This window comes from Tinamus guttatus, unplaced genomic scaffold, assembly GCF_059628265.1.
Source record: "Tinamus guttatus ecotype Peru unplaced genomic scaffold, ASM5962826v1 Tinamus_guttatus_pri_ptg000246l, whole genome shotgun sequence".
Classification (NCBI taxonomy): Eukaryota; Metazoa; Chordata; class Aves; order Tinamiformes; family Tinamidae; genus Tinamus; species Tinamus guttatus.
This window is the reverse complement of record NW_028288780.1, coordinates 5041025-5066296: the sequence shown is the minus strand read 5'-3', so window position 1 is coordinate 5066296 and position 25272 is coordinate 5041025. Positions and strand designations below refer to the sequence as shown.

The 25272-nt window shown below is 40.7% G+C and overlaps 1 protein-coding gene across 4 annotated transcripts in view; it reads right to left on the bottom strand.

Annotated features, from left to right (window-relative positions):
- RASGEF1A (RasGEF domain family member 1A) overlaps window positions 1–25272 on the bottom strand; it is a 150524-nt gene that overhangs the window by 14382 nt on the left and 110870 nt on the right. For 2 of the 4 annotated variants that reach the window (XM_088526369.1, XM_088526372.1), the window contains 2 exons: window positions 7513–7692; window positions 1811–1939 (listed from right to left, as the gene is read on the bottom strand). In XM_088526369.1, coding sequence (XP_088382495.1) covers window positions 1811–1939; window positions 7513–7692 — 309 coding nt within the window. Of the gene's footprint in view, window positions 1–1810; window positions 1940–7512; window positions 7693–9793; window positions 9858–22779; window positions 22873–25272 lie in introns of those variants that run through there. The other 2 variants (XM_088526373.1, XM_088526371.1) reach the window with 2 other exon arrangements.

Sequence of the window (25272 nt, the reverse complement as noted above, 5' to 3'; positions counted from 1 at the left end):
CAAATAGCAAAAAAAAAAAAAAAAAAAAAAAAAAGCCAGTGGCCAGATTAATCCGCAATTCATGCAAGTACTTGCAGTAGAAGTCTGCTAAGCAGTCATTTGAGAGGGATGCCAGAAGTTTATGTGTGTTATTTCAGGAATTTTGTGTTTAATGGGCATGAAGAAGCGTAGTTTCTACTTAGGAAATAGAAAGGGGCCAAGGGTATAGTAAGAAGAGCATCTAGGAAAGCATGCGAACCAAAGCAGCCTCCCGAACAGATCAGTTTTATTGTCACCCTGTTGTTTGTTGTTTTTTCTGGAGGCCCATTTCCCAACTACCAGCAGAAGGTGCAGGAGTGTGGGCGTTTGGGATACGAGCTGCTCTATTTTACATCCTGTTGTTAGGACGTAATGCCCTGTCATCTCAGGGTGGAAGCTGTACTTTTAATGTCTGCTGAGAAGCCAGTCATGCTGCTTTACCACCAGCACCTACAAAGGTGCCTGAGCCTGCAAATTTACTCTCCAGCTACTGTTTTTTTTTCTTAGAAAAACAAAAATTTGCTGGTATTCACATGGAAGATTTACTCTCATATGAAGTTATTTTTAAATCCAAATATTTTACATGTGGATTTTGACACTAACTCCTGAGAGCAGTCAGTCTTCCTCTTCCATGCCTATGGGGAGTCTTGCTCATTTGATGTTGCAGATAGTCTCAGCTATCTGCTCCATCATCTCTGACAAATTCCTACCTCTGCTGCTTAGGTAGCTAGGAGCCATGGAACCAGTGCCATCTGAAGCACCAGCTTAGGGTAATCAGAACAACCTTCACCTGGATGTAGTAGATCTTGCACTTTCTGCCTATCCTTTCAATTTCCCAGCACTGGGAGAAGTAAAGGAGAGGGGAGCCTTAGGTCAGTACTGCTGTTGACAATTCTAATTTGCCCAACCACAGGGTTGCCTACTGAGCTGCCTGCTCTTCCCGATACAACCAGGAGGAAAGCAAACAGGATTATCAACATGTTGCGAATCAGAAATGTGAGCTGTAGTTTCCCACAATAAAAAATGAAATCAAAGTGGGCCCAGGATTTGAACAACAATTTAAAGCTTTATTTGCTTTAGAGTCCTTGTTTCTGCCACCTTGAGATGCATCTCAGACTTGATTGAAATGGAAGTATCATTCCTTCAGTACACTTTTTCCATAATTGGGAAATAGTAAGTCCATAATAGGACTTAAATGGCTTCAAGTGCATATCACAAACTAAGCCAGTCTGATTTAGTAGTACAGCAAGCTACTAATACTGCATATTTGCACATGTAAGCACAGGCTACCATTTTAGGCATCCCGCTGTTCTTGTTCAGGGGCAACTCTACTGATTTATTATTAAACCCATTTAAAAAACCAGTCACAGTTTTCAGGGTGCCTATAGCATAACTCTCAGTATTAATAGCCATGAGGAGGGTCAGTGGAGGAAGAGGAATGGAGTTCAGGAGGGCACCACACAAAAGGCCAGGGGCACGAAGCCGCGTGGCTGGGCAGGTCTCGTGCAGACACTCAGTGCTCAGTGCACGGCGCTGACCTGCAGCGTCAAGAGCAAAGTCGTGTCTCCTATGGCTGTATCTGCCTCTTTACCTGCCACATCTATGCTTGTGGCTATCAAGGAAACAAAAGTGCTTAAAGGACAAAGACTCAAATAAAAGTGTATTCAGTAACAGATGCTGATTACAGTTTCAGCTTATTCTTTATCAATCTATATAGCTTCACAGTGACAATGAGGGCTTGGTAAATAAGTGAGAATGACAGAGCTACCTGAGGAAATAAAGGTTCACGTACCTTTTCTGCCTCAGTCCCCGCTTCCAGCTGCTGCTTCTGTTTAATGCAGAGCTGCCCCACTTTAGCCAGGAGCTCATGTGGGTGAATGAAGACTCGTGAGCTCAACAGGAAAGTAAAGATGTAAGTCCTCTGTGGGAGCAGAGAAAAAAAACAAGTTGAATAACTTTAGCAGAAATTATCTGTCTTCCTCAGAGACTAATAATGAAAGCTATTCCATAAACCACAAATGTAAGTTTCCTTCATTTAAACTTTGTATAATTTTTCCTTCCCCCAGAGACCCAGAGGTCTTTTCCAGCTCTGTTAACAGTGCAGAACCCTACAGCGTTTCCTCTAAGCAGAGCTGTTATTTTCAGATCCCCAAACAGCTTGTCTCTTTAAAACACCAAATCTGTTATGCCTAGCTAGTCATCACTCACCAAAAAGGCAAATGAAATATTTTCCATGGAGAGTGTTATGCTTCGTGAATGCCACTATTTATGCTGCTTTAAGAGTGATTGTTTTTCATATAGCTGCAGAAAATTGCTCCATGTGTATTTCAGGTATGGGCTTACCCATCCAGCTCCCGGCCCCGTCCCTTTCCCCCACATTGACTGATACAGGCTTGGACTGTGATCATATGCAAGTAATTCAGTTTAAGTCTGACTTAGCCTATTTGGAGCTTGTTTTGGATTCTTTTGAGTATATGCATTGATGATAATACCAGTGATTATTATTTCTCATAGAAATAGGCTAATTTGTATTTTTAAACTTTATATTTTATTCTGAATCCATACTCTAGACAGTTTAATTGAGTTAAGAATGCTTAATGTCCTCCTCTTGCTGTTTGAAGCTTGGCTTCTGTATTTCAGTGTAATCTACTGAGTAACTATGGGAATATCTCAGTGTCATAGACTTTGGGGGGGAGTTATTTGTTTTCAGACTTTTTGACACATTTTTAGAGTTAGGAAATTGTCAGGGATCTTCTGATTTCAATTAGCCTATGTTATGCTTGCAGTGTTTATTGTTACTTTGCATGGTGCTTTTAGAAATGTAGTTGGCAAGAGCTGTGTAGTTCTACTGCTTGTGATCTCTAAAACATGCTTGTAGTCAAAAAATTCTGATTACTTTTATGTTAAGTTTATGTGTTTATCTAATTATAGCAAAATATACTATTAGTGAAGATATGTTTCCCTTACACTAGTATCATTGTGCCCCATAGTATAAACTTAACACTAAAAATCCCCAAATACTTGAGGGGGAGAAAAAGGTATGTCTTATGTCTTGCATTTAACTAGAGGTCCCAATGTTCTGGGAATGAGTGACCTGTAGAACAGATTAATCTTACACCTACCCAAGGTCCAACTCTGTCCTCACTTTGTGGAGGAAGCTAATGAAGGAACAGAATGAATGGTAGTGGGCGCACTGTGTTCTGGACACAGTAAAAATTGGGCTGAAGAGCTAACCTGATCTGCAAAAGGAAGCTTGGGTGTGTTATGGAACAACATAGCAGATCTTTCATCTTAACAATGATCCTTAAACTGAGAGAGAATAGTGGGATTTAGTTATTTTTAATAGTCTTTGCCTGATTTTCCACTAGTATTTTCATAGCCAACTTCTGAGCTCATTTCTATGAGTGTCATCCCTGAACTTAAAGCTGTCTTGCCTATCTGGGGAAGGAATTCAGTTGTTTGGGAGTGTCAGATGCCATCGGGGTATGTGAAAACTTTCAGTCTGGAAACATGAAATAGGTCTTGCTTTTACCCTATTTTGCAATTATGGGAGTAGCAGAATAAAAAACACTATGGACTTTGAGTGAGACTTTCATCCTGTACCCATTTTGCTGTGTTTCTGGAGTTTAAAAGACTGTCAAAAAAAAGATGCCTTCACAAGTAAGTAGCAGGCAACCACAATGCAAGTTGCCCTGCCAGCGACCTCGGCTCTGATAAGCGGGAACACATTCTGCTAAGGAAAAGATGTAATTTTGCTTCTCTCACTAATTCTAGTCTAGATCTCCTTGCTGGAAGTTTGTATCATGTCAGATAATGCTTAACCAGAATGAATCTGAGAGGCTTACTTGGAGTATCGTGTCTATATTTTTTAAACTGTATTGATCCAGGCCGTTTGCGCTTTTGTTCAGGCTCTTTGACAATGTTTTATGTGATGTTCAAGAAAGTACAGAATGGGCAAGGAACAGGAAGATACATGGGCATAAAAGTACATTTTCGTTACAGGCATATTCATGTGTGTCTGTCATCAGTAACATTGGTACTGCCCCCCTGCACTGCTTCCCAGACAAGAGTAGCTGCCAAGTTTGAGAAACATTATTATGCTTCTGACTCCCATTTGGAGCACTGCTGGTTTGTTTGTTTCTTAAACATCACCTACTACCTAGCATCAGTTTGGTACTTCAGAAAAGACTGGCCACTGTAGCCAGAGAGGTTAATTTGCAACATGTGAAGATCTGGTCATATTTTTTAAGTTTCTATTTTTGATACTGCTTCTCTTTATGCTGGCATAGATGAGGCGTAAGTACAAATAAAAAGCAAGTTAAAAATTGTATGTTTGACAGAAGTATCGAGCCTCATCTCCCTGCCTTTATGCTAGTAACCACTTCCTGTCCAGTACAGAAAATTAAAGTCGAACTAAACTTTACCTCTCAGCTTCATCTCAGTGGTTAGAAACATAGTTTTAGTGATAGGAAATATTTCATACGCACACCATGGGCCTTATCTAGGTTGAGAACTTGTGATTTGTTACACCGGTAGTACTATTTACATTACAGGCAAGATGTGCTGTAACAGTGTAAATGCCCATTGTCTTCCATAAGCAGTCGCTGTGCCCATAAAGGTGATGATTTGGAAAAGGAAATTTAGGTATGAAGCTAGCTGTTTGGGGATATAATGATTAAAGAAAAAAAAAAAACACTTCCATAATCTGACAGATTGAAAGTTAAACTCCAGTTATTCTGGAAAGAGAGAGACAGGTATTTGGGAGCACAAGGGGAAAAAACAAAACAAAAAAAAACCCTCTTTGCCCTTGGAGCAACTTAAAGTGACACAAAAGGGGCTGTGCTTTACGGGAGAAAAAGAAGGCAGATTCCTTTAGTACCGAAAGTTGTTGCTAAGAGATGAGCTGAATTTTATTAAAAAAATAAAAGAGCAGCAGCGAGCAAGCAAGTGCACAAGACTAAAGAAGGAATTGTTACTCTCCGACCCAAGAATGTTCTAATGTCATCTTGGGGGGGGGCGGGAGAGAAATATTTTCTTTGCGCACTCACTGCTCATTCTGAAACTTCTTGTTTGCGAAATACTTGCTTGAAACATTTTCTTGCTTGGGCATAGGGGTTGCAGACGGGTACATTCCATTCCTAACCTCCCGAACTCCTCTGTCTCGTGAGTATACGTTTTCCTATGTGCTGAGCAAGCCCCTGTGCACAAACAAGCCTCGAAAGAGCAGCACACAAGTGTAGGCCCTTATCTTTTCTGCCCTCCCTTGTCTGCCTGCTGTTCTGTCAGTATGGCACATGCATCTCTGTTTTGCCTCTGTAACCAGCACAGAAAGATATTCTTCCCCTATCACCCCTTTTTTTTTTTTTTTTTTTGTGCCTGAAAGGTTACTGTGATCTCTAGGTTAATGTCAAGAGGGGCCTGGATGTTTTCTAAGCCTACTGCTGAGATGTGTGAATCCCTAAGTTTGGTTGAGTACCACTCCTGTTCAGTGGCTTACAAATGTGCCCTTCAGACACTGAAGTAATCTCTGATGATGTTTACAACAGTGATTCTTGGTGAGAATGAGCTGGTGATACCTTGCTGCCTTCCTTGGCATATGTGTATTGAAATAGAAAACTTGGTTCTGGAAACAACTCAAATACAGCTCACTCATTATGTTTTTCAAAGCTGATTTATCTACTTGTTTTATAACCTTTTCAGCTGAATTAATGGAGGGACCTAATTTAACTGAAGAATATGCCCTGCTCTATAGAGGATAAATTTGCTTTAGAACTGTTTTCTCTTTCCCTTTTCCAGGAGTTTCCTTGATTGCTTTTGTTGTAGAGCTCTCCTTTGACAACCTGTTGTATATTTAAACTGTTGCCTCCTGAAGTGGATTCTGTGACTACTTGGTTTGCTGCAGTGTTCTGTAACACAATGTATGGGTTAACAGCATGGAAACGAGCAGGAGTCCAAAATAATTTTTAGACTCCTTAAGTAATGCTCACCTTATGGAACCATTTTCAGAGTAGTTATAAATAGATCCCATTTTACAATGGGGAACATGCATTAGCAGCTACTTAAAGATCAGCTAGAGTGAGAAGAAATCCAAGCAGCAAGCAACCGTGTTTTGATATTGAACAAAAAGCAAGGCACTGATTCCCTGGAACACTTAACTGCAGCAGCCTACAGCTATTTAACTGTTACACAGTATTTCAAGGTTCTCTGCAAGCTATTCCTGCTGTTTCCTTCTGCATCTGTTCTATAATGTGCATCGAGGGGACAAGGATGGTTGAGAAATGGAAGTTCAGTGCTGAACAACTGTTGCCCCTCTGTGTTTTCCAAGAACTTGGTACTAAGTCGGCATCTGTTTAAGGTGGTGCATATTCAAATGTGAGGTTCAGGATTACTTTGAAGTGGAAAATTAAACCATGATGCATATTTTTTTTAATCTTCTATTGGTAACCTTCGGCAATTCTGCCACTTATACTCCCTAAGGAGAGTGAGTATATAGGGATATATACTCACTGTGTGTGTGTGTATATATACATATGTATATATAGGGAGTGTCGTTTTTGTGCAGGGTGGTTGTGAAGATGGGCACTGTGTCAATTCTGGAGGATTTTATGGTAACATAATGTGAAACCAAAGTAAAAGGTTGTACATAAATTAGACTGAGAAACACTGCTGCGAGATTTATTCTCTGGCACAGCCCACTCACAAGTGTAAGCTGAGTGTATCGGTCAGTAACGATGGCAATTTTGAGTCACCCTGTTTGTCTTTAAACCAAGAGTTAGAAGTTGTACTATAGCTGCCACGTCCTCAGAGATTAAATGGAAAAGTACAGTGCATAATTTATTTGATCTTTGGCAACTTTAAATAAAACTTTTCCCTTAAGAGGTACAGGGGGTCGTTCTGAGTGTTGAAATGATCACTTAATATCCCTGGTCCAAAATATTTTGGTTTGCCCTGTAGCTATACATGGTATTTATTTATGGTTGTAGTGTGAGGTTGTAAGGTTGTAAGTGGTGGTGAAGATGAGTTGTAAAATTATTTACAAGCTCAGAAACATACATCAGTATAGTGTCGGCCAGTGGAAATGTATTGAAAAAATAACATTTTAACTAAACTCTTATGATTAAGAAAAAAAAAAAACACAACTATAGCTGATTTCAGCTGAATGAGAGTTTATCTACTTCCCTAGCTAACCTTGACTATATTAGAGCCAAAGCAGCTTAGAGGGGCTGAAAACTGTTGTGGATGCTGCTTTGAATTCTTAGGGCGCTCACTGGGGTTTCTTTCTAACAAGTTTTCTTGTCTCAGAGCAGAAGGGAGTGTGTGCCCAGTGAGCAACATCTTTTTGTGAATGGTTACTGCAAGTAAAATAAACACCTCGTTAGCTGGTTTCTTCATCTTAATTCAGATAGAGGTGGGGTGGAACTTCCTGAGGAAGCACCTATCAGGATCTAAAGGCAGGAAAGCTATGGGAAGAAAATCCCACCCATGTCTACTTACATCTGGATAATAGTCCATGGTGGGCACCAGGCGCTCTATCAAGGCCTCCAGTGATCCAGAAATAAGGTTTCCATCCTGATAAACAGGATCGCTACATCTTTCTCCCATGTCGGGCTGCACTTGTCCACTACAACTGGAACCAAGCATGCTGGAAAATATTGGCGTCTGGGGCATAGTTTCCTGTAGAAGTCAGGGGGGAAAAAGAAAGAGGGTTAAGCTCTCTCCATGGCTGTCTTGTGCATGGGTGAGAGGCATACATTTAGCACAGTTAGTATCTGAATGCATTCCAGGCATGACAGCTAACTTCTGAATCTGAACAGCTGCCTATCTGTAAGTCGTCTTTTGGGTTTGAAATGAACTTTACAAAGTGCTCCCGAGGCTGTAGATGCAGAAGCTGGAATGGCTTTCCTCGTCTCTCCTTTCTCCTCCTGTTTTCTCCTGACTCAACTATATAGGGTTGAAAATGCAAAAACCTTATGAATTTTAAAATTGACAGAATAGTGCCTTGCTTAAAATTATGTGGTTTAATGTTTCTCTTTTTACTCTTTTTGAAGTCTAATTTTTGGACAAAGTGATCAATTTGTGGTGATAAATCCCCCACGACTTCCGTTTGGCTAGATGGAATCCAGGTTTTGACAGACGTGCATCTTCTGCACATACTCTTGGTACATGGATGTCACCAGAAACAGTGGGGGATTTATGATTTGAACAAACCTGACTTTTTTAGTACACAGTACCATCAGTTGGATGGAACTGAATGCATGTACTGTAATATATAACTCTAATAACAGTCTCTCTGCCTAGGAAAAACCTGCTGTCGTAACACACAAACCACACAAAGGTTTTGGGTTTCTACACCCGCCCCTTGGCCACAAGCTATATCAGTATGTTGTAGTTACCACTTGTAAGCTCTTTTTGTTGTTTGTTTTTTGTTGTTGCTTTAACTGGCTACCACTTACATATATGGTGACAGCCAAACAAAACACTGCTACTGTATGGAAAGGCTGAAGTTACTATTAAGCATCGGTACCAAAGCAACAACTTGTGCACTGCTGAAACAGGCTTGCCTAGAAAGCAAAGTGAAGGGGGAACATGAGCCATGAAAACTCCTGCTGCTGTCTCACCCTGTTTCAAAGATGTCACACTGCAGCATTTACATAGAGAAGTAAGATTAGGCCATTACTAGGACCCTTGAACTGTCACCTATTTCTAAGTGCACTTGAGTTTTAGACATAGGCCCTGTCTCTCTCTCCTTTCAGCAAGTCTTCAAAAACTAGTTTAAGAACTGACAGCCATAAATGGTAAAAGGTTTTTTTTTTCTTTTTAGGCAGCACTTGAGACAACTGCAGAGCAAACCAATACCTGTATTCTTTTAATGTTTTAATGTGATACACTTTTTCCTTGCAAACAAACTTTGAAAAGCAATCCTTCATGTTTACAACCTGAAATAGTGAACATGTTTTTTTTCTTTAAGCTCAGATGAACGTTTTAAGTGTGTGTGTGGGGGGGGGAATACCGGTAATAACCTTCACTGTGGTAAACAAAAGTTGTTCTTTACAGAGTAGATAGCTAACACGGTAGATAGCAGAACGCGGAACGATGCTGCCGCGCACAGCGAGGCACGGGGGCTGCCCGCTCCTCGGCGCTGGCCCCAGGCTTCGCAGCGCCCGCCAGTTTGACAGATCGCGGGGCGCGTGACGCAGCGGCCGGCTCTGCCCGCGCACTGCGCAGCGCGCCCGGCGCTCCTGTCCTCTTCCCTTTTAAGGTCCCTAGCGCCAGCATCGCGGGCTCCTTCGGGCTGCACCGGCTTCCAGCGAGGACCTGCGCGGGCTGGGACGGCGGAGGCACCGCTCGCCCAGCGCGAGGCGGCTCCTGCTTCGGCCGTGAGCGGCTCGGAGCGCGCGCAGGTGCTCGCTGGGGCGCCCCAAGCGGGGTCCCGCGCTCTGCCGCCGGTCACCTGCGCTGCCCGCCGCCCTCCCCGGGCTCCCGGAGCCGCTCGGCGCCCTCCTGGCGCTCTCGGAGCAGCGGGGCAGGTGTCCGCCCGTCCCCAACGGCCGCTGCCTCAGCTCCAACGGCCGCGGGTGCGTAACGGCCCCAACTCCGCGGCAAGTTTTTAGGAGAGCAGATCCGTCCACTTGAGCCTAAACTCCTTCTTTCCTTCCCCGTTTCGGTAAAAATGAGCCCCGTCGCTCCCCCCGCACGGCGCGGCGGAGCCCCCGGCACGCAGTCGCTGGGCAGCCCGCGGGCGGCAGCAGCAGCCGCCGCAGCAGCGCGCTCTTACCCTCATTTTCCTCGGCGCTATCAACATGCGCCCGGCGGACGCGGCTCCCGGGCGCTGACAGCGCGTCCAGGCGCGCGGAGCGCAGCGCAGCGGCCGCCCCGCTCCCGGCCCCGCCGCCCGTGACGTCAGGGCCCGGCGCTGCGCCCTGTTGGCTGCGCGCGAGCGTGGCCCGTTCAAACGGAGCCGCGTGCGGGGGCGGTTGGCGGCGGCGGTTGGCGGCGCAGTGCGGTGTGGCGTGGGGCATGGCGTGCGTGGGGCGAGCTGTGTGGGAGGGCCAGCGTAGGCAGTGTGTGTAAGGCGTGATGCGTGTGGGGATTTTGGAGCAGCGTGCGGAGGCTGGCAGAGAGGAAGGTGTAAAAACGAAGGGAGTTTTGTGGGATTTTTGGAGCAGGTGTCTTGGGGGTCCACAAACCCTCTGTGAGCTTGGAAATGAGCGACCGCCTTCTGTGCGCCCTGCCCTGTCTGCTGCCCGGCTTGTCTGCAGGCTGGGTCGCCTGGCTGTGCTTCCCCTCCCTGCCCTCGTCCTGCTGGAAAGGCAGTGAAGCCCCAGGCCAGGAGCTTCTCGGCCCTGGGCACTAGCAGAGGGATCATCGTGTCCCCAGATAGTGTCCCTGCTGGAGAGCACAGAGCAGCAGCGGCTGCTGCTGCTGCCCATTCTGGGCCTAACATGCGACGGGCACAGCCTCAGCGAGGTCAGAAGGCAGCAAGGGGAGCAGTGGGCAGTGCCGTTAACACCCGGCTTCCCAAGGAGGCTGGGTTCGTTGCTCTCTGTACAAGGCAGAGATGGGGCTTTCTGAGGGCAGAAAGTGACACTATCTGCATGAAATACAAAACTGAGCCAGGCAGTGGCAGACTGCCAGAGCTCTTCCTCCTGTGCCACGTAGGTCATAGGTTGTGGCAGTCCTGTTAACTGCACAGAAGTTTGGATACTATTATCCAAAAAAGTTGGTTTAAAGCAGACAAACCCAGCCACAGTTATTTTTTTCTCAAAAAGTAGTTTTAAAACTTTTTTTTTCTTTTCCTTAAGGAAAAAGTTCTTCTAAGATATGAACAGTCATTTCTTCTACTTAAAGCAGTGTTTGCATTTCTGAAAGCTCTTCAGCTATGTATCCTGTTTTGGTTATGAGAGGGAAATTACTTCCCAAAGCCACGTTGTACTGTGTGAACCTACCTGTTGGGGCCCGATCTACCAGGAGTACCCAAGCACGTATGTTTAAAAAAACGCAGATGGAGAGCGCAACTCTGAACTGCCTACGAGCACTACGCTTATTGCACAGCGGCGCTTTGTGTAACATAAAATGAAATGGCACAAGAGAATTAAGAAATTCTCCCTGTTAAGCTGTTTACAGCTGTGCGTGTGGTAGCACCCGCCATAATTACTCCACCACCGAGAGACTGCTACCCAACCCTCCCTTCTAATAGCTGTTTTTATTCTTCTAATAGAACTGTTTCTCCTTCTAAATTGCCCCTGCTCGATTATTTGACAGTTCTGGGCTAGTCCTAGAGGGGTAAGGCTGGTGCAGGCCCAGCCCCTGCTTTGCTGGCAGGCAGGGTATGTGGGTACAGTCTGATCACCCATGGGAGCAGGCAGCGGGCATGGCCCGCTGCCTCACAGACTTACTCAGTTTATATGCAGCAGGAATGGAGGGTTTCCATCTATGAGCTTCCTGCTTGGAGTTTTACATTCCTGTTTCTCATTTTCTTTGTATTGGGATAAGTTAGCATTTGCCCTGTTGTATCCACATTTCCATTTATTTAGGGCTTTGTGAGTATGTAGCAAAAGCTTAAAGACTTCACAGTGATTAATGCAGAGGAAAAAAAATGCCTTTTTGGAAGTAAACATGCTGGCTTAGGTAGGTGGGCAAGGCAAACGATCAGGAATGTGCATCCTCAAGTGCAAGAAATACATTAATGTATGCCCTTCAAAATCCCGTATATGAGAACAAGCACTGTCATCCATCCTACAGGAAAAACGTCTTTGAAAAGATTTGTACTTACTCTACCTCTTGCAAATATCTACAGTCAGATCCACACTTACTAGATTTCTTCTTGGCATGCAACTCTTAGCAGATACTTCTGCAGATTTTTTCCCCCCATACGTAAAATGAGCTTTTTTCCTCAAGTGACAACGGAAAAGTCAGTTCTGTTCCTCCCTGCCAAGTCTGCTTTGCTGCTGAAGTCTCAGCTTCTGTATTTCAGTTGTGTTCCTATCTCTGGAGTCTGCAAATGTTGCAGCAGATCTGATGGGTACCAGGTTCACGATGGTGTTTTCCTCAGTTACAGCCTATTGCCCACTTTTGACCACGTGGAACTCCCAAGACACATGAGCTTTGAATCCAGCAGGCAGATATTCGAGATACTACTCTAGGATGTTAGCATATAACAGCAGAGAGCATGGACGAGTTTTGTCGAGGTTATTGTAGCCTAAGATCTTTTTAACAGGTTGTCAGAAGCAGAAGGTAGGAATGCATAGGTTAATGTTGTATAATAAAATACTCCTTTTTAACAGCTGTGAACACTAACTCATCTAATGTTTACAGCAACAAACACCAGTAGTATCTGAAAATAAGTACACATGCAAAACAAATGTCAGATCTCGTTCTGATTCTGCTAATCTGTCTTTCCACCCTACTCAAACATTTGCTGAGGCCTGTAGAAGTATATGTCAATTGGTGTTAGCAAAACACTCTTAACCGGGTTCCATTCACAGATTCAGATTCAGTCAGCTGTAAAAAGAACCCCTGTTGGGAGGGGGCTGTGGGTTTGTTTGTTTCTGACATGTCAGATGGCCACTATGTTGGATGTATCCTGTCACGGGAACTAAGAAATGGATCTCTCATGGACCAGAGAAGCTGAGGACCTCAATTCAGTTCATATAGCATATAACAGATGAATCATCTTTTTTATTTTTGTGGCCATTTCTTGTTCTGCAAAGGGTGCATGGTGACCTTTTGCTATCTATATTTAGAAAGTTGAGATGTATAGATATGGAAACTATTAAAGGTTTAAACATTTATGTAGTTAGACAAGTTTGGTTCCTCCACAAATCATTGGTATTTTGAAGATAATTTTACTAGGCAATGCCTCTTGATACTGTCGGAAAGGCCCCACAGCAAGTTTAATCAGCAGTCGGCATTAGCTCTGCGCCTGTTGCTAGCTCCAAAGGGGATGTGAAGCAACGCCGAGTGAGTCAGCACTGTTGCTCCAGCCTGCCTTATACCCTCTCCTATCAGCACATACAGTATAACAGGCTCTATTATTTTCATTAATGATCTGGGCTGGGTCTCATCATTATATTATCATATAATATCTCAGCATTTTAGACTTCCTACCCAAATCATTTATTCCCCCCATGTCTCATTTGTCGTCGATTTGTCGATGATGGTACCTTTTCACACCATTCTGCTTGCTTTTGTAGATTTTAATATGTCATCAGTAAGCTCTTGCAAGATAAAGTCTTTCTTTTACAGTGAATACAGTTTCCTGGCACACTGACATTTTTACTTAAGAAGCTGTCGATAGAAGCTGATAAAATTAAGGAATGTTAAGAAGAAAATGGGTGAAAGTGAAGGTGAAACTGACTTCATAGTGAAAATTATCAACGTCGTAAAGCAGTATTTTGAAAAAAAAACTTATTCAAATGGCATTGAGGTTATTTAAAATATTAATGTACTTTAGAAAAGCAAGTAATTAGAAATATTGTGGATGCAGATCTTAGGCTGTAACTTAGGTGTCAAGGGGACTTTCTCTGCAATGCTCTCTTCCTAGTTTTCATTGTTAAGCTACTCAAGTTGCTTGCTGGTCACCGTCCACACAGTTCTAGTCATTATTATGTTTGGCATCAGAAAACAGCATGTGCCCTCAGGATTTAAAAAGCCCTGGCATTTGCATGAGACAAAGCAAGGACAAAACCAGAGGAGGCAGTATGGAAAGTGGGCTTGTTGTGCATGGTATTCTTCAATGGATGCTCGGTAAATAACAAAATGGGATCAAACCTTTAGACCTGTAGTTATCTATAGAGCTATGTGATCTTCCAAAGTGACCAGTGTATAGAGGGGTTAGCATTTTATATTCTATATATTCTTTATATATATTTATATTCTACATATTATATAGAATACATTATGTCCACAAAGCAGAATGATTTTGCAGAACGCTTTCATATGCCCACAGTCATCTTTACAAGCAGAGTTATAACAGTATTCTCTAGTTTTTACATTTCAGAAGACTGTAATATATGTGTGTATATATATATATATATAGGCTGATGCTGTAATGCTGCGAAGCCTCAGGCTTATGTCTTTAGGGAACATTAGGTTTTAGTCTTATTTGTAGGGCTGCACAGATGATTCAGGCTTTCCTATTTCATAAAATTTTTAAGACTTGAAAGCTGCTCTCAAATCATTTTTGGATGAATTGGAGGTTTTCTAAATTTCAGAGATTCATGCTGCAGAATAACTTGATGGCATGTTAATAGCTTGGCAGCAGATGGGAGTGGGAAACAGTTCCAAATATCTCTTGTGAGCTGAGTAAAACTCACCGAGCTTGGGACTTGCAATGGGGTTGAACACTCTGACCATCACTGTGCAGTTGTTATTGACCCAGGCCCCTTTCTTTCTTTCTGACCCAAGCATGACAAATCTTTCCACATAATAGTTTTGTCAAAACTCGTATATTTTGTAGGTTGAAAATGGCATTTTCCATTTTTAAAATGTTTTGTTGAAGAGATCTTGACCAGCCCTATTCCTGAGACTATATAGCAATTTTCAGAGCAAACCAAGCTGAAAGAATCAGAACAGCTTAATGCTGAACCTGTTTCCGGTACTATCTGAAATGGGAAGCTATTTCTTGGAAATTGTCACACATCTGTGGATCAAAGTAAGTTTCTACCAGCATAAAGTCAGCGCTATGGCCCACTGTTGAGAATAGCTGTGTTAAGCAGTGAGAAATGAATCTTCCGCTGATGCTTGATACTGTATTTCCCCCTTGGATTGAAAGAAAAATGCTTTCATGGGAGTTAAAGAGGACATGGTGCTTATCTCCAGCTTTTGTACCTCTGCCAGTACTGGAGACTCTTAACATAATCTGACACAAGTTGTCTGGGATACCAGAGTGCGGCTCTTGGGGAGTAACGGAGATTCTAATGATTATTTTAGCACAGTCATCTAATAAAATCAGCTATGTGGTTCCTTATTTTAAGAGAGAGAAAGAAAGATGATTTAATTTGACTCTCTAGCCAGAGAGTGTGTGAAGGAAGAAAAAAATTTAGGAGAAAGCTAGTTGGCTTAGCCTGCTTCACTTAAAGAATCTGGTACAGCATGTCATGTGTATGTGCCAATTTAGGCAATCAGTGCATAGTTGAACAGCTGCTCCTGCTATAGATATAGATTTGTTCCCCTCTTATTTGTGTTGTATGTTTTCTGGAACTAACGGACTCTGCACACTACTACTCACGGTTTCCTTCCCAAGAAAGGGAAGCAGCCCCATATAAAAACTGCTTTTAATGAGCAGGTTGGTTCAGTTTGGTTTTTGACTATAACATAGAAGAACAGAGATATGTTAATGTAATATGCACCCTTTTAATTTTATCAGGAGTCTTTCTAAGCCACCTTTTTAAAATGACTGATAATCAGATCTAAATTGGGCTCAAACTTAAAGATGGAGCTCTGGTCTTACCCCAGCTAGTTTGTCCTTCACTGGTGTATTCTTGCTTGCTGTGACACCAGTTATTCCAAGATTGTGCCACCATGCAGAAAGTAAAAATCAATTATGCCAAGGAGGGAGTATGTCCAAACATCAGCAATTTGGTGCCCAGGGGAAGAAAATCTGCATGTCTGCTGATGTCAATCTTCTTGATACAGTATTTTTGTAAGTGCACATGGGTTGCTAATTTTTTTTAAGCAACTCAACAAAAAAGAAGTTTATTTTTAGTGTTCTAAGCTTCAGGGCATCACAATTAGTGGATCAAAATTGCAATTCTGATTAGTCAACCTTTTGTTTGCTTTAGCAGAAGCTAAGACATCATCATTTAACATTCCCACAGGTATTTTGTAAGATTCATTAAGGTCAAAATGGGGGGCAATTTTATTTTATTTTATTTTTTCACCCTCCAATCTCTTTGGATTTGTGAATTTTCTTTTACACTTAATTGTGAGAAATGCTGGACTGATGAGGTTATTTGTGGTAACTTGCTTGTTCATGCACTGGTACAGCTGCAAGTAAATTTCTAGTGGACATGATGTATCTATCTGACCTGAATTATAACTAGCAATTCAGTTCCTGCATGCTGCAAAAAGGTCAGCAGCAATTACTCAGGAAGTGTTAGAGTGGACCGAAATTTACCTATTTCACAGAATAATTAACAGCTGTTGTCTTAATTCCAGTGACTGTATTTGGAATAGAGTCAAAGTAGGAACCTTGAGGTTTGAGAGTCTTAATATCTTGAGTAAAAGATTTGGGGAAATACTGAAAAAATAAGAAAGACTTATTTTTTGGAAGAACTTGTTACCAAAATGGTAAGTCTTAAACACAAATTTATTTCAAAGAAAACGTTTTGATGAACAGGAGCTAGCCATAAGCCTCCAAACCTAATTAGGAGTGTGCTCGTAGGTGCGGCTATCAGCCGTGGTGTGTTTCAATGGAGTCTGAACTACTTGGAACATATTTGCACTGCTTGATCACAAACACAGTGAAAACACAAATGTATTCTGACTTGCTGCGAAGTGGTGCAGAATGTAGGACTGTGATATAAATAAATATATGTATATGTGTGCGTGTGTGTATATATATATTCTATATTTGTACATCCTAGGAGTCAGCACTAGACTGTCCATTTGTAAAATGTTGCTAAAATGCTAAAATAGAATGACTCTGTATGGTCAGATTTTGCCCTGGATAAAGCTGAGGACAAGTCTCCAGGTTAAAAAAAAATGCTCCTATATACATGGTCTTTTAGAAACCTGTATGTTAGTGAAAATAACACCTCCTAAGTGTACTGTTTGCTAAAGCAGCCTGGCATAAATCAGTCAAAACAGCAACGTGACTCAGCTACTTCAGCCCAAGCATTTATGACATTATCTGTATGCAGAAAAAAAAAATGCGACCTACAAATAACTAAGAGTTAATATCTCCCTGTAGCTTTTATTTTTCCTGTGTTCTCTATTGACCAAGTCACCAATCAAATAACTGATAATGAGAAACAATGTGCTGAGCCTTTTTGGCTCTATCATTGAATACTGACAGTTATTTAAATATTAGCTATTTCATTAGCTAATTGGAGTAATTTCCAGAGTTTATTTTTCAGTGAGGCAGAACACTTATTTCAATGTCAGCAGGATAATAAATACTGAACTCATCCCACATTTCTTTGCCTCCAGTATTAAAGATTATCTGGGGATCTTGTTTTTGTCATTTTAATTAAATACTGCAATTTATATGCTTTTCACCAGAATAAAGAGACTCAAATAGTATAAAATGGATGTATGTCAGAAATCTGACAGACTTATATGTCATTTCAAACTTCCTCAACAACCTATTCACAATGTCCTTTCTGAATTATAAGCAAGTTGTGATCAGATAGTCCATTTCTGTATGACATGACATTTCTGTATGTACATTACATTTCTGTAGCATCTAAAGTCAGGAAAATAATAGCAGAATGCCTTCCCTTCAAGTGCAGCCACTTAATGACTTAAGTTTTTCGCAGTACTGAAATTTGAGAACTTTCATGAAAATCTTTTTTCTTCTTGTGAAGAAAAATTCCGTATGAACTTTTTAGATTTCTTCTTTTCTCATGACTTTGGCATATCAGGCAGCCTAAACCTTAAGTTAAAAATAGAGCTTGATTCACACAAAAATGTTGCAAGTGTGCTAAGATACTAAAATAAGTTTTCGAATTCATTAACAAAGTTGATCCTAGTTTTCATGACAGAGATAAAACGCATTATTAACTGTATTCAAAATAAATGTGTTCTGTAAACATACAAAAATTGGGAGGGTTCTTTACCTAACCAGAGATATCATATTGCAATAATTTTATATGCATTCCAAGAACCATAATAGACACAATATTAAACATTCTATACAAAATTCTCATTTGACTATGTACCAGTCTGTGTTCCACCAGAGAAACTGAAAACAGTTATTTTTGGTCATATTCTACTTTATGCAAGATAAGCCCCCAAAAAGGGGAAAAACTACCATTGTTCCTACTTCTGTATTTCTTGTAGGATCTGCTGAGTTTCACTGGCATAAAACTTGGGCAACACAGGAGGAATTTGAGACTAACACTTCAGATGTTGGCTTCTTGAACCTAGCCTAATAATTGGAATGCAGCCCTGCTCTGTAGGTGAGTGCCTCTCCTCTAATGCCTATGTCTGCTGAAGAAGGGCTTGTTCAAATAGCAATTTGTTCTAAAAAATAGATTTTTGATTTTAGAACAAAATATGAAAAGGATTCTATATGCTAATGATTTGCATTGGTAGTTACTCTCTAGGGCAAATGAAAGCCTAGAATTGAGTTTGTGCTATATGATACAGCAGAAGATAATGATTGTTTTGCAGTTCATAGCGAGTTTGTTGACTGATGCAATTTTTGTTGTGGCAAAGGCTTTTGTACTGCTACTGACAATCTAGGGAATATGGTGATTCTTTTATGCAGTCGGTTCACTTTCACAGTTTGCAAAATACTAGCAAACTTAAACTGAAATCAGCACAGGATTTCAACAAGCACATGTATAAATACCAGTAAGGATAACTATATCAGGAGATGAAAAATCATCTCTGGCCTTTTGTCAGCTACCCTTGTCAACACTGCTAATAGGGCAATAAGGAACTGTGACTAAGTGCTAGTCACTGCCTTCCCAGAAAGCTTTCTTCAAATTGCCCACCGTTATAAAGAACTATGAAGATACAAGACAGATAATGGAAAACAGATTTCCTATAATAGTGGAAAAAACAAAGAAGTAGCCGTACGTATATTCTTGTTATTGCAATCTGTGCAAACACAATCATCTTCTGACATCCAGTCTTTTTAGCAAAATCCACGAAGTAAAAAAACAAGACTTGCAGTAATATAATTCTGGAATGCCTACTCGGAATCTTTATCTGGAAGATAATTCAAACATCTGAGCAAGAATAGCTTATCCATCCAGAAGCATAACTACCTGAAAATAGTTTATGTCATATTTAAATTAAAAGACTAGATTTTTCAGGAAATGGGTAAGCATCCTGAAATGAGTGGCGATCGACTGCCTACTACTCTTCGAAGACATGGCCCAGTGTTCTAAGGTAGTGTCTACTCATCCTTCCCATATGTATCCCTTGGCTGGAAACCAACTTCCAGGCTAGTACAATAAACAATAAGGACTTTGACACTTGTGTATTTCTTCTAAAAAGCCCCAGATACAACTCAGAGGAAATTTCATGGATGATTTAGGCATCAAATATTATTCAGAAAACATCAGAAGTGCATTTGAAAGCAATTTACAACCTGACAAAAAATTATATTTTGACATATGTTTTGTTAATTGAACTTCAGAGAATGTGCAGCTCCAGAAGTGCCTGTTTGAGGAAGCAATGATGCTTACCTGTTTCACAAATTCACAACTAAGCTGAACTTTCATCTTTACTCTATTCAGCATTGCTGTTTCTACCAAAACCCAATACATTATTCATAACTGCTTCTAATTTTGGCCTAGCTTTGAACTGGAGAAAATTGGAATGTCTCCAATTGTATTATATGTTCACACATCAAAGAACATCAAGTCAGCAATCGGATGATTCTTGTGCTGTGTGTATGTGTGTGTGTGTGTGTGTTTCAAATAGGAAATATTTTTTGTTAGTGATACTGTGACATTCCCTGTTCTTCAAAACATAAAGGGATCGTCATCCCTTAGAAACGGGTATCATAGGTTATTTTGGTCAGTCCTACTTATATAGGCCTTGGAACAAAACTCATTGTAGGCAGCAGAATTAAGTTAGATGACTCAAGTAGGTTTTAGATAAAGCCTCCAATGACGGTTAATTTTCCATGTTATCTAATCGCTCCTTTTGGTGCTGCAGAACTGTTCTCCTGAAACCATCGCCACTTCTATTACTGTTTTTTCTTTTGCTTATATCTGTTTCCTCCTTTCTCCCTCTCCCCAGCCCAAATGTGAATGAAGCTGATGAGGACCAGAGTAGGAAGGGGAAGCTGTCTGTTATTCAAGTGGTGGGATTTGCTCTCTAATTTGATTGACCCCAGCTTGGGAGGAAGCAGTATATCCTCTCCTGCTTAGCTGTACAGAACATTTATGGCTTGAAATGGCACCTTTTCCACAAGAGGCTGGTAAAGACATACGGGTTCTCCTCAGAAGCAGGTGATATGTAGAGCATATGGGAATTTAGAAGGAATGAGGAAGGCAGGTTTAGACCTGGGCTAAAGGCTGCTGCTTGAACGGCTTTGGATTGGGTCTGGTTTAAAACTGGTCATGTCAAACACGGGGAAACTTGTAATGGCTCAAGGATGTCATGTGCCTGATTCCTTCTGGTAATTTTGCAAATGTCTCATAATAGCTGAGCTTGAACCTGACTAATTTACATGCCTCATACAATCCACTAAATGTTATAGTGCCTTTCTCTGTCTGCAACCTAGTAGCTGTTATCAGAGCCTCTCACTAGCACGTGCTTATAACCATTTGCAGTACATGAAATGCTGAAAGCAAAACTGTCTTTTGGGATTAATGTATTAAGCACTTAAAGGGTCTACCTCATAATTTGTAATAAGACATATTATTTTTTATATAGCATCACAAATCACTATAGTGGTATAATCTTTTTTATTATTATTTTTCTTTGTTAAACCCTTTCTCTATACTGTGATAATTGACTCTAAGTTTGATTGTGCATGTGTTTTTTAATTTCTTTTATTAGATATATCAGTGAGACGATTAACATCTATTTAATGCAAAAAACCCTACTTTTTTTCTTTAACTTTGGATATATTATCTCTGTCAAGATGACTTTTAGTACACTGCACACCTAAGAGCTTTGCAGAATTGGGACTCTGCGTGTCACTGCAGTGAACTCTAGTCGCTACTCACATGTAGTACTTGAGTTTCCCATTCAGACTCCAACCAAAGTCAGTTCTGCTCAGTTTAAGGGATCATAACCGAAGTTATTACACACTGCAGATGGCTGGTACATGCCCCTTGGCAGCAGATAAAAACTAACAAAGTACAGTTTGAACTGGATTCAGAATTCCATAGACATCAGTAAGATGAACAGCTGTAATTGAAAAACCAATGTCTTGTTTTATAAATATATCACAGTTCTCTTCATTTTTTCTTTTCATATTAATAATGAAAAAATATTTTTTTAACTTTTTTTTTTTTCCCCAAAAAAAAGTTATTTATACCTTTGGGGCAGTCAGGTCATTTGCTTAAGAATCTCCTACTTGTTTTTAGAATGCAGTTATCAATTTGACAGATTTATTTATTTATTTTTTAGTACTTTTGTTTCTCCTTTATTCATTGTAAGAACTCTTACAAGTCTTTTTCTGATGTACTGAAGTGGTTAACAAAGGAGAAGGAGGGACATTTAACAAGTCCATCAAGGTTCAGGTTGCTTTCAAGTGCAGTTTTGAAACTGATAGCTCTATATTTTCTGTTTGACTTTTATAAAATGCATGTCATCTTGAGCTTTATCAGACTTAGGGCTAAATCCTGTACATGTAGCCATCTGTACACCTACAGAATTCTAGTAGTTAATAATTCAGAATTTCTTTGAATATTCTCAGAATATTCTAAGCACATGTAAGTGTGATAACTAGGTAGGTAGTGATTGTAGGTAAATACATACCTGATTTTATGCATGCAAATTATAAAAAATTGTGTCTTCTCTTGGGTTTGTGAACTGCAGTCTAAAAAGTGGTCTAGAATGTTGCAGTAGGGTAAAATAATTTGCAATTCACTTTTGCCAAATAAGATAGTTATTTTCAAAACATCCAGTTGTGGGTTGATTCAAAAACTGAAGTAATTGACTCCTTGCTCCAACATGTTTGGCTACAAGGAGGTGATTTTAAAGCATTTTGTGCAACTGCATTGCTTCTTGGAGTACTAATTCTAATGCTACCAATATTCTATCTTTTAAAACACGAGTCAGCTCTCTAAAATTTGATATTTTTGATTCACATTATAAATGAAGTACGCTTACACCGCTGCTGTAACAGTCATAGTCACAATTCATATTATTTTTGAGTGAAGCTTTTTATATATCTTAAAATTCACATTTTAAAAAAAACTTTCTTTTTTTATATTTTTGAATGCATGATGTAAGATTCTGTCTCTTTTAAAGTATGTGTTCAAGGCACAGCATTGTTGCTATGTTGTAGTCCACCTATAAGTACATATCACGGACATGTGCCATATGTGAGGCAAGTAAGAACTTCTTGTTTTCTTTTTTCTTCTTCTCTTTTTAGTATAAAATTATATCCTTTAACAGAAACAACTAGCTACCATTACAGTGCTCAGAACTGAGCAAACTAAACAAACTGCTTGCATTCCTAATTACTTTAGGATCATGCCTATATATTTATGGCAAATTTCCCAACATAATTTCTTTCATATCCTTTTTAGTATTAATCTATGTTCAGCTATCAGCTGCAAAGGACTAAAAGAAGAACATTGCAAGCCCACACAGAGTCTGAAAAGAGCTGATGGCTGTGTTCAAGCCCTAACAGCGAGCTGCATGTTGCCTGTTGCAGCAGCAAAGATGGTCAGTTTTTTTTTTTTTTTAAGCATTAGCCAAATACAGGTAGAATCCACCAAAGAATATTTGAAAATCAATAATTCTTTTAGTTACATGCTAACAAAATAAATATATTTGATGATAAGGTTGCGAGAAAGTAGGGAAGGTAGGGACACATTGAAGATAGAGAAGTTTTCTTCTAAATTAACAGGTCCATGAACAATAAGAAAAGACAATCAACCCAGAAAAGGCATTGCTTACCTCGCAATCTTTTAACTTTTTCCCAGTGGCCCGTCCTGCAAATCCCCTGAAGTCCCATGTTTGGCTACGAGCGTGTTTTGCTACCCATCTTTTCCTTCCTCTCCTCCAGCCATTTTCTTCCCCCTTCCCCCAGCTCCTTATTAAAAGGAAAGCTACCAATAGCTCATAAGTAACAGGCTCTTGCCTTCAATCAAAGCAGGGAGCTGAATAGCCTTCCACTCGGCGCGAGTTCAGTGGATCTGGAGTCAGGGCCCCTTCATTAATGAGAAAGGAATCTGTCCACCTTCGGAAATCTTTCAGTGCTCCCCGAAGCTGAACCACACAAGCCTGAACCACACAACTTGTTTTTCATAATTTTTCCCCTGTGGCCACACTTCTTTTTCTTTCTTTATCTCTTTCATCTCTTGAAAAAAATCAAACGTACAGAGGTAATTTCCCTGTTCTTGCATGAGTAGATCCTGAGGTTTCTGATCTTTATTTGCTCATTAGGAGATGCCACTTCAAATTAGTTCCCTCCTTCACCCAGTCTCCCAATCCCTTGATTTCAGTAAATCTCTCGGGTTAAATTAGTTGGATTTAGGACTGCACACACATTTGCATCGTGTTTGTCAGGCATGTGGACAGTGCCGGCCTGACGCTGGTTTTGCTTCTCGGGCTCAGTGGTTTCCACTCTCAGACTTTTCACTCAAACCTCTTGTTTCCGTTCACATCCAGTGAGTTTTGCTTTGAATTTATAGGGGTTAGAGTGTATCCTGAAAAATCAAATGCAAAGCTCCAGCAGAACAACTGTTCTTGTCTCTCTTTCTTCAAACTATTTTACCTCCTAAAGTGCTAAAATCACCCTTGCTCATTAAACTTTGCGCAGGTTTGCTGAAAACCTCCTTAAGCTGGCCCTGTTTCACATTTGTAATGAATAATGAGGTCTGCTAAGTTCAGTGGTTATATTTTCTATTTTTTACTCTCATTCTGTGTCGTATAAAAATATTACTAAAACCATGGCACTCCACCATGTCAGGAAATATGTATATATGTATCCATTCCTCATGTTGTCAGCAGTGGAATTCTACTGTTTGTCATGATTTCAAATATGAATTTTGTGCTATGTGTGGGTCTATACTAGGTCTGTAATGTTAAAAGGATCATTACTGTCCATAAGAAAATAAGTCAGTCATACGTACTTTTTTTTTATGGTTGAGCTCTATTTGTTGTTTTGATTGTACACACACCTTGAGGGTATGGTGACTAGCTAAAACTGAATTTTTGAGAGAAAATTACCCAGGATTCTTGAATAAAAAACAGGTAACTTGTCAAAACAAGCTGTATACTATAAAGGTTTTGACAAAAGAACAACTAGAGAAGCCACAACCAAAGTACAGCATTTTTGGGATGTTAATTCCTGTAGGTGATGATTGATTGCTAATTTAAATTGATATTGTGAATGCCTAAAAACAGTGTGAAGTTTTGGCATGACCCTTCTTTGCCTGGCAATCATGTAAAAAAATAACTTGTGGTTGGTGTTACAGAAATACTTCTAGGTTTATAGATATGATCAACTAGGTTTCCCTCTTCTCCCCTTTCCATTTATTTTTTCATGCCTAAACTTAATTGAGGGTTGAAGATGAGTGGATCTGAACACAGAGGTACAGTCCTAAGTGGAGGATAATACTGCAGTAGTAAATTAAGATCGTGCATCCCTGTAGCAAGTCAAAACCTTGTCAGACTGGATGCCAGTTTGTCATGGCTCAGTCACTTTCATGTGAATGGTCTGTCAGTTGTTCCTGGTGGTAATGGTGAATATATCTAAGGCTGCACATTTGTGCTTCTGTGGTGTCTGTTATTCCAGTTGTTAACAGCAGGCTCTGCTTGGCACACTGTGTGGCACAGGGACAGGCAGAGCAGCAAGAGAAAGCACTCACCCTCTCCAGCCTTGTTTTAATGCTAGCAAACACAGTGGCTTCTCTCCTTGTGCTCATTTTAAAGTGTCAGCCACTAAGGCTCCTGCAGCACTGCTTAGGATTCAGCTGTGTCAGCTTACACTGCTGCTTGCTGCTCTCTGCCCTCTGAAAAATCGGGAAGTCAAAGCCTTTATCGCATAACACTCCTCCTCTTTCACTGCTTGGCACAAGCAATGCTTTGAAATATAACTCATTTTCCTTTGTACTTCAAAAAGACACTCAAACACTGAGTGCACTCTCATTACACACCCCTCGCTAATTGATTTGAGCATGAGCGTGTGTGCTGCAGAGTCCCCTGAGACCCTATTGCACAGATGCTTCAAAACCAGGTAGAAATGAGCTGTGCTGTCAGCTTTCACAACCTCTGCTTTGCATTTATGGTGGTGTTGAGGAACGTGGAAATAGAAGTAGCTGGTTTGGGTTATACAGTAAGTGAATTGCTGGGCTCGAATGAGAACCCAGGTGCTCTGGGTCTCTGCCCAGTGGCATCTCTCTTCCTCCCCTACCCAGTTCTCATCTGAGAGCAAAGTCTTTAATT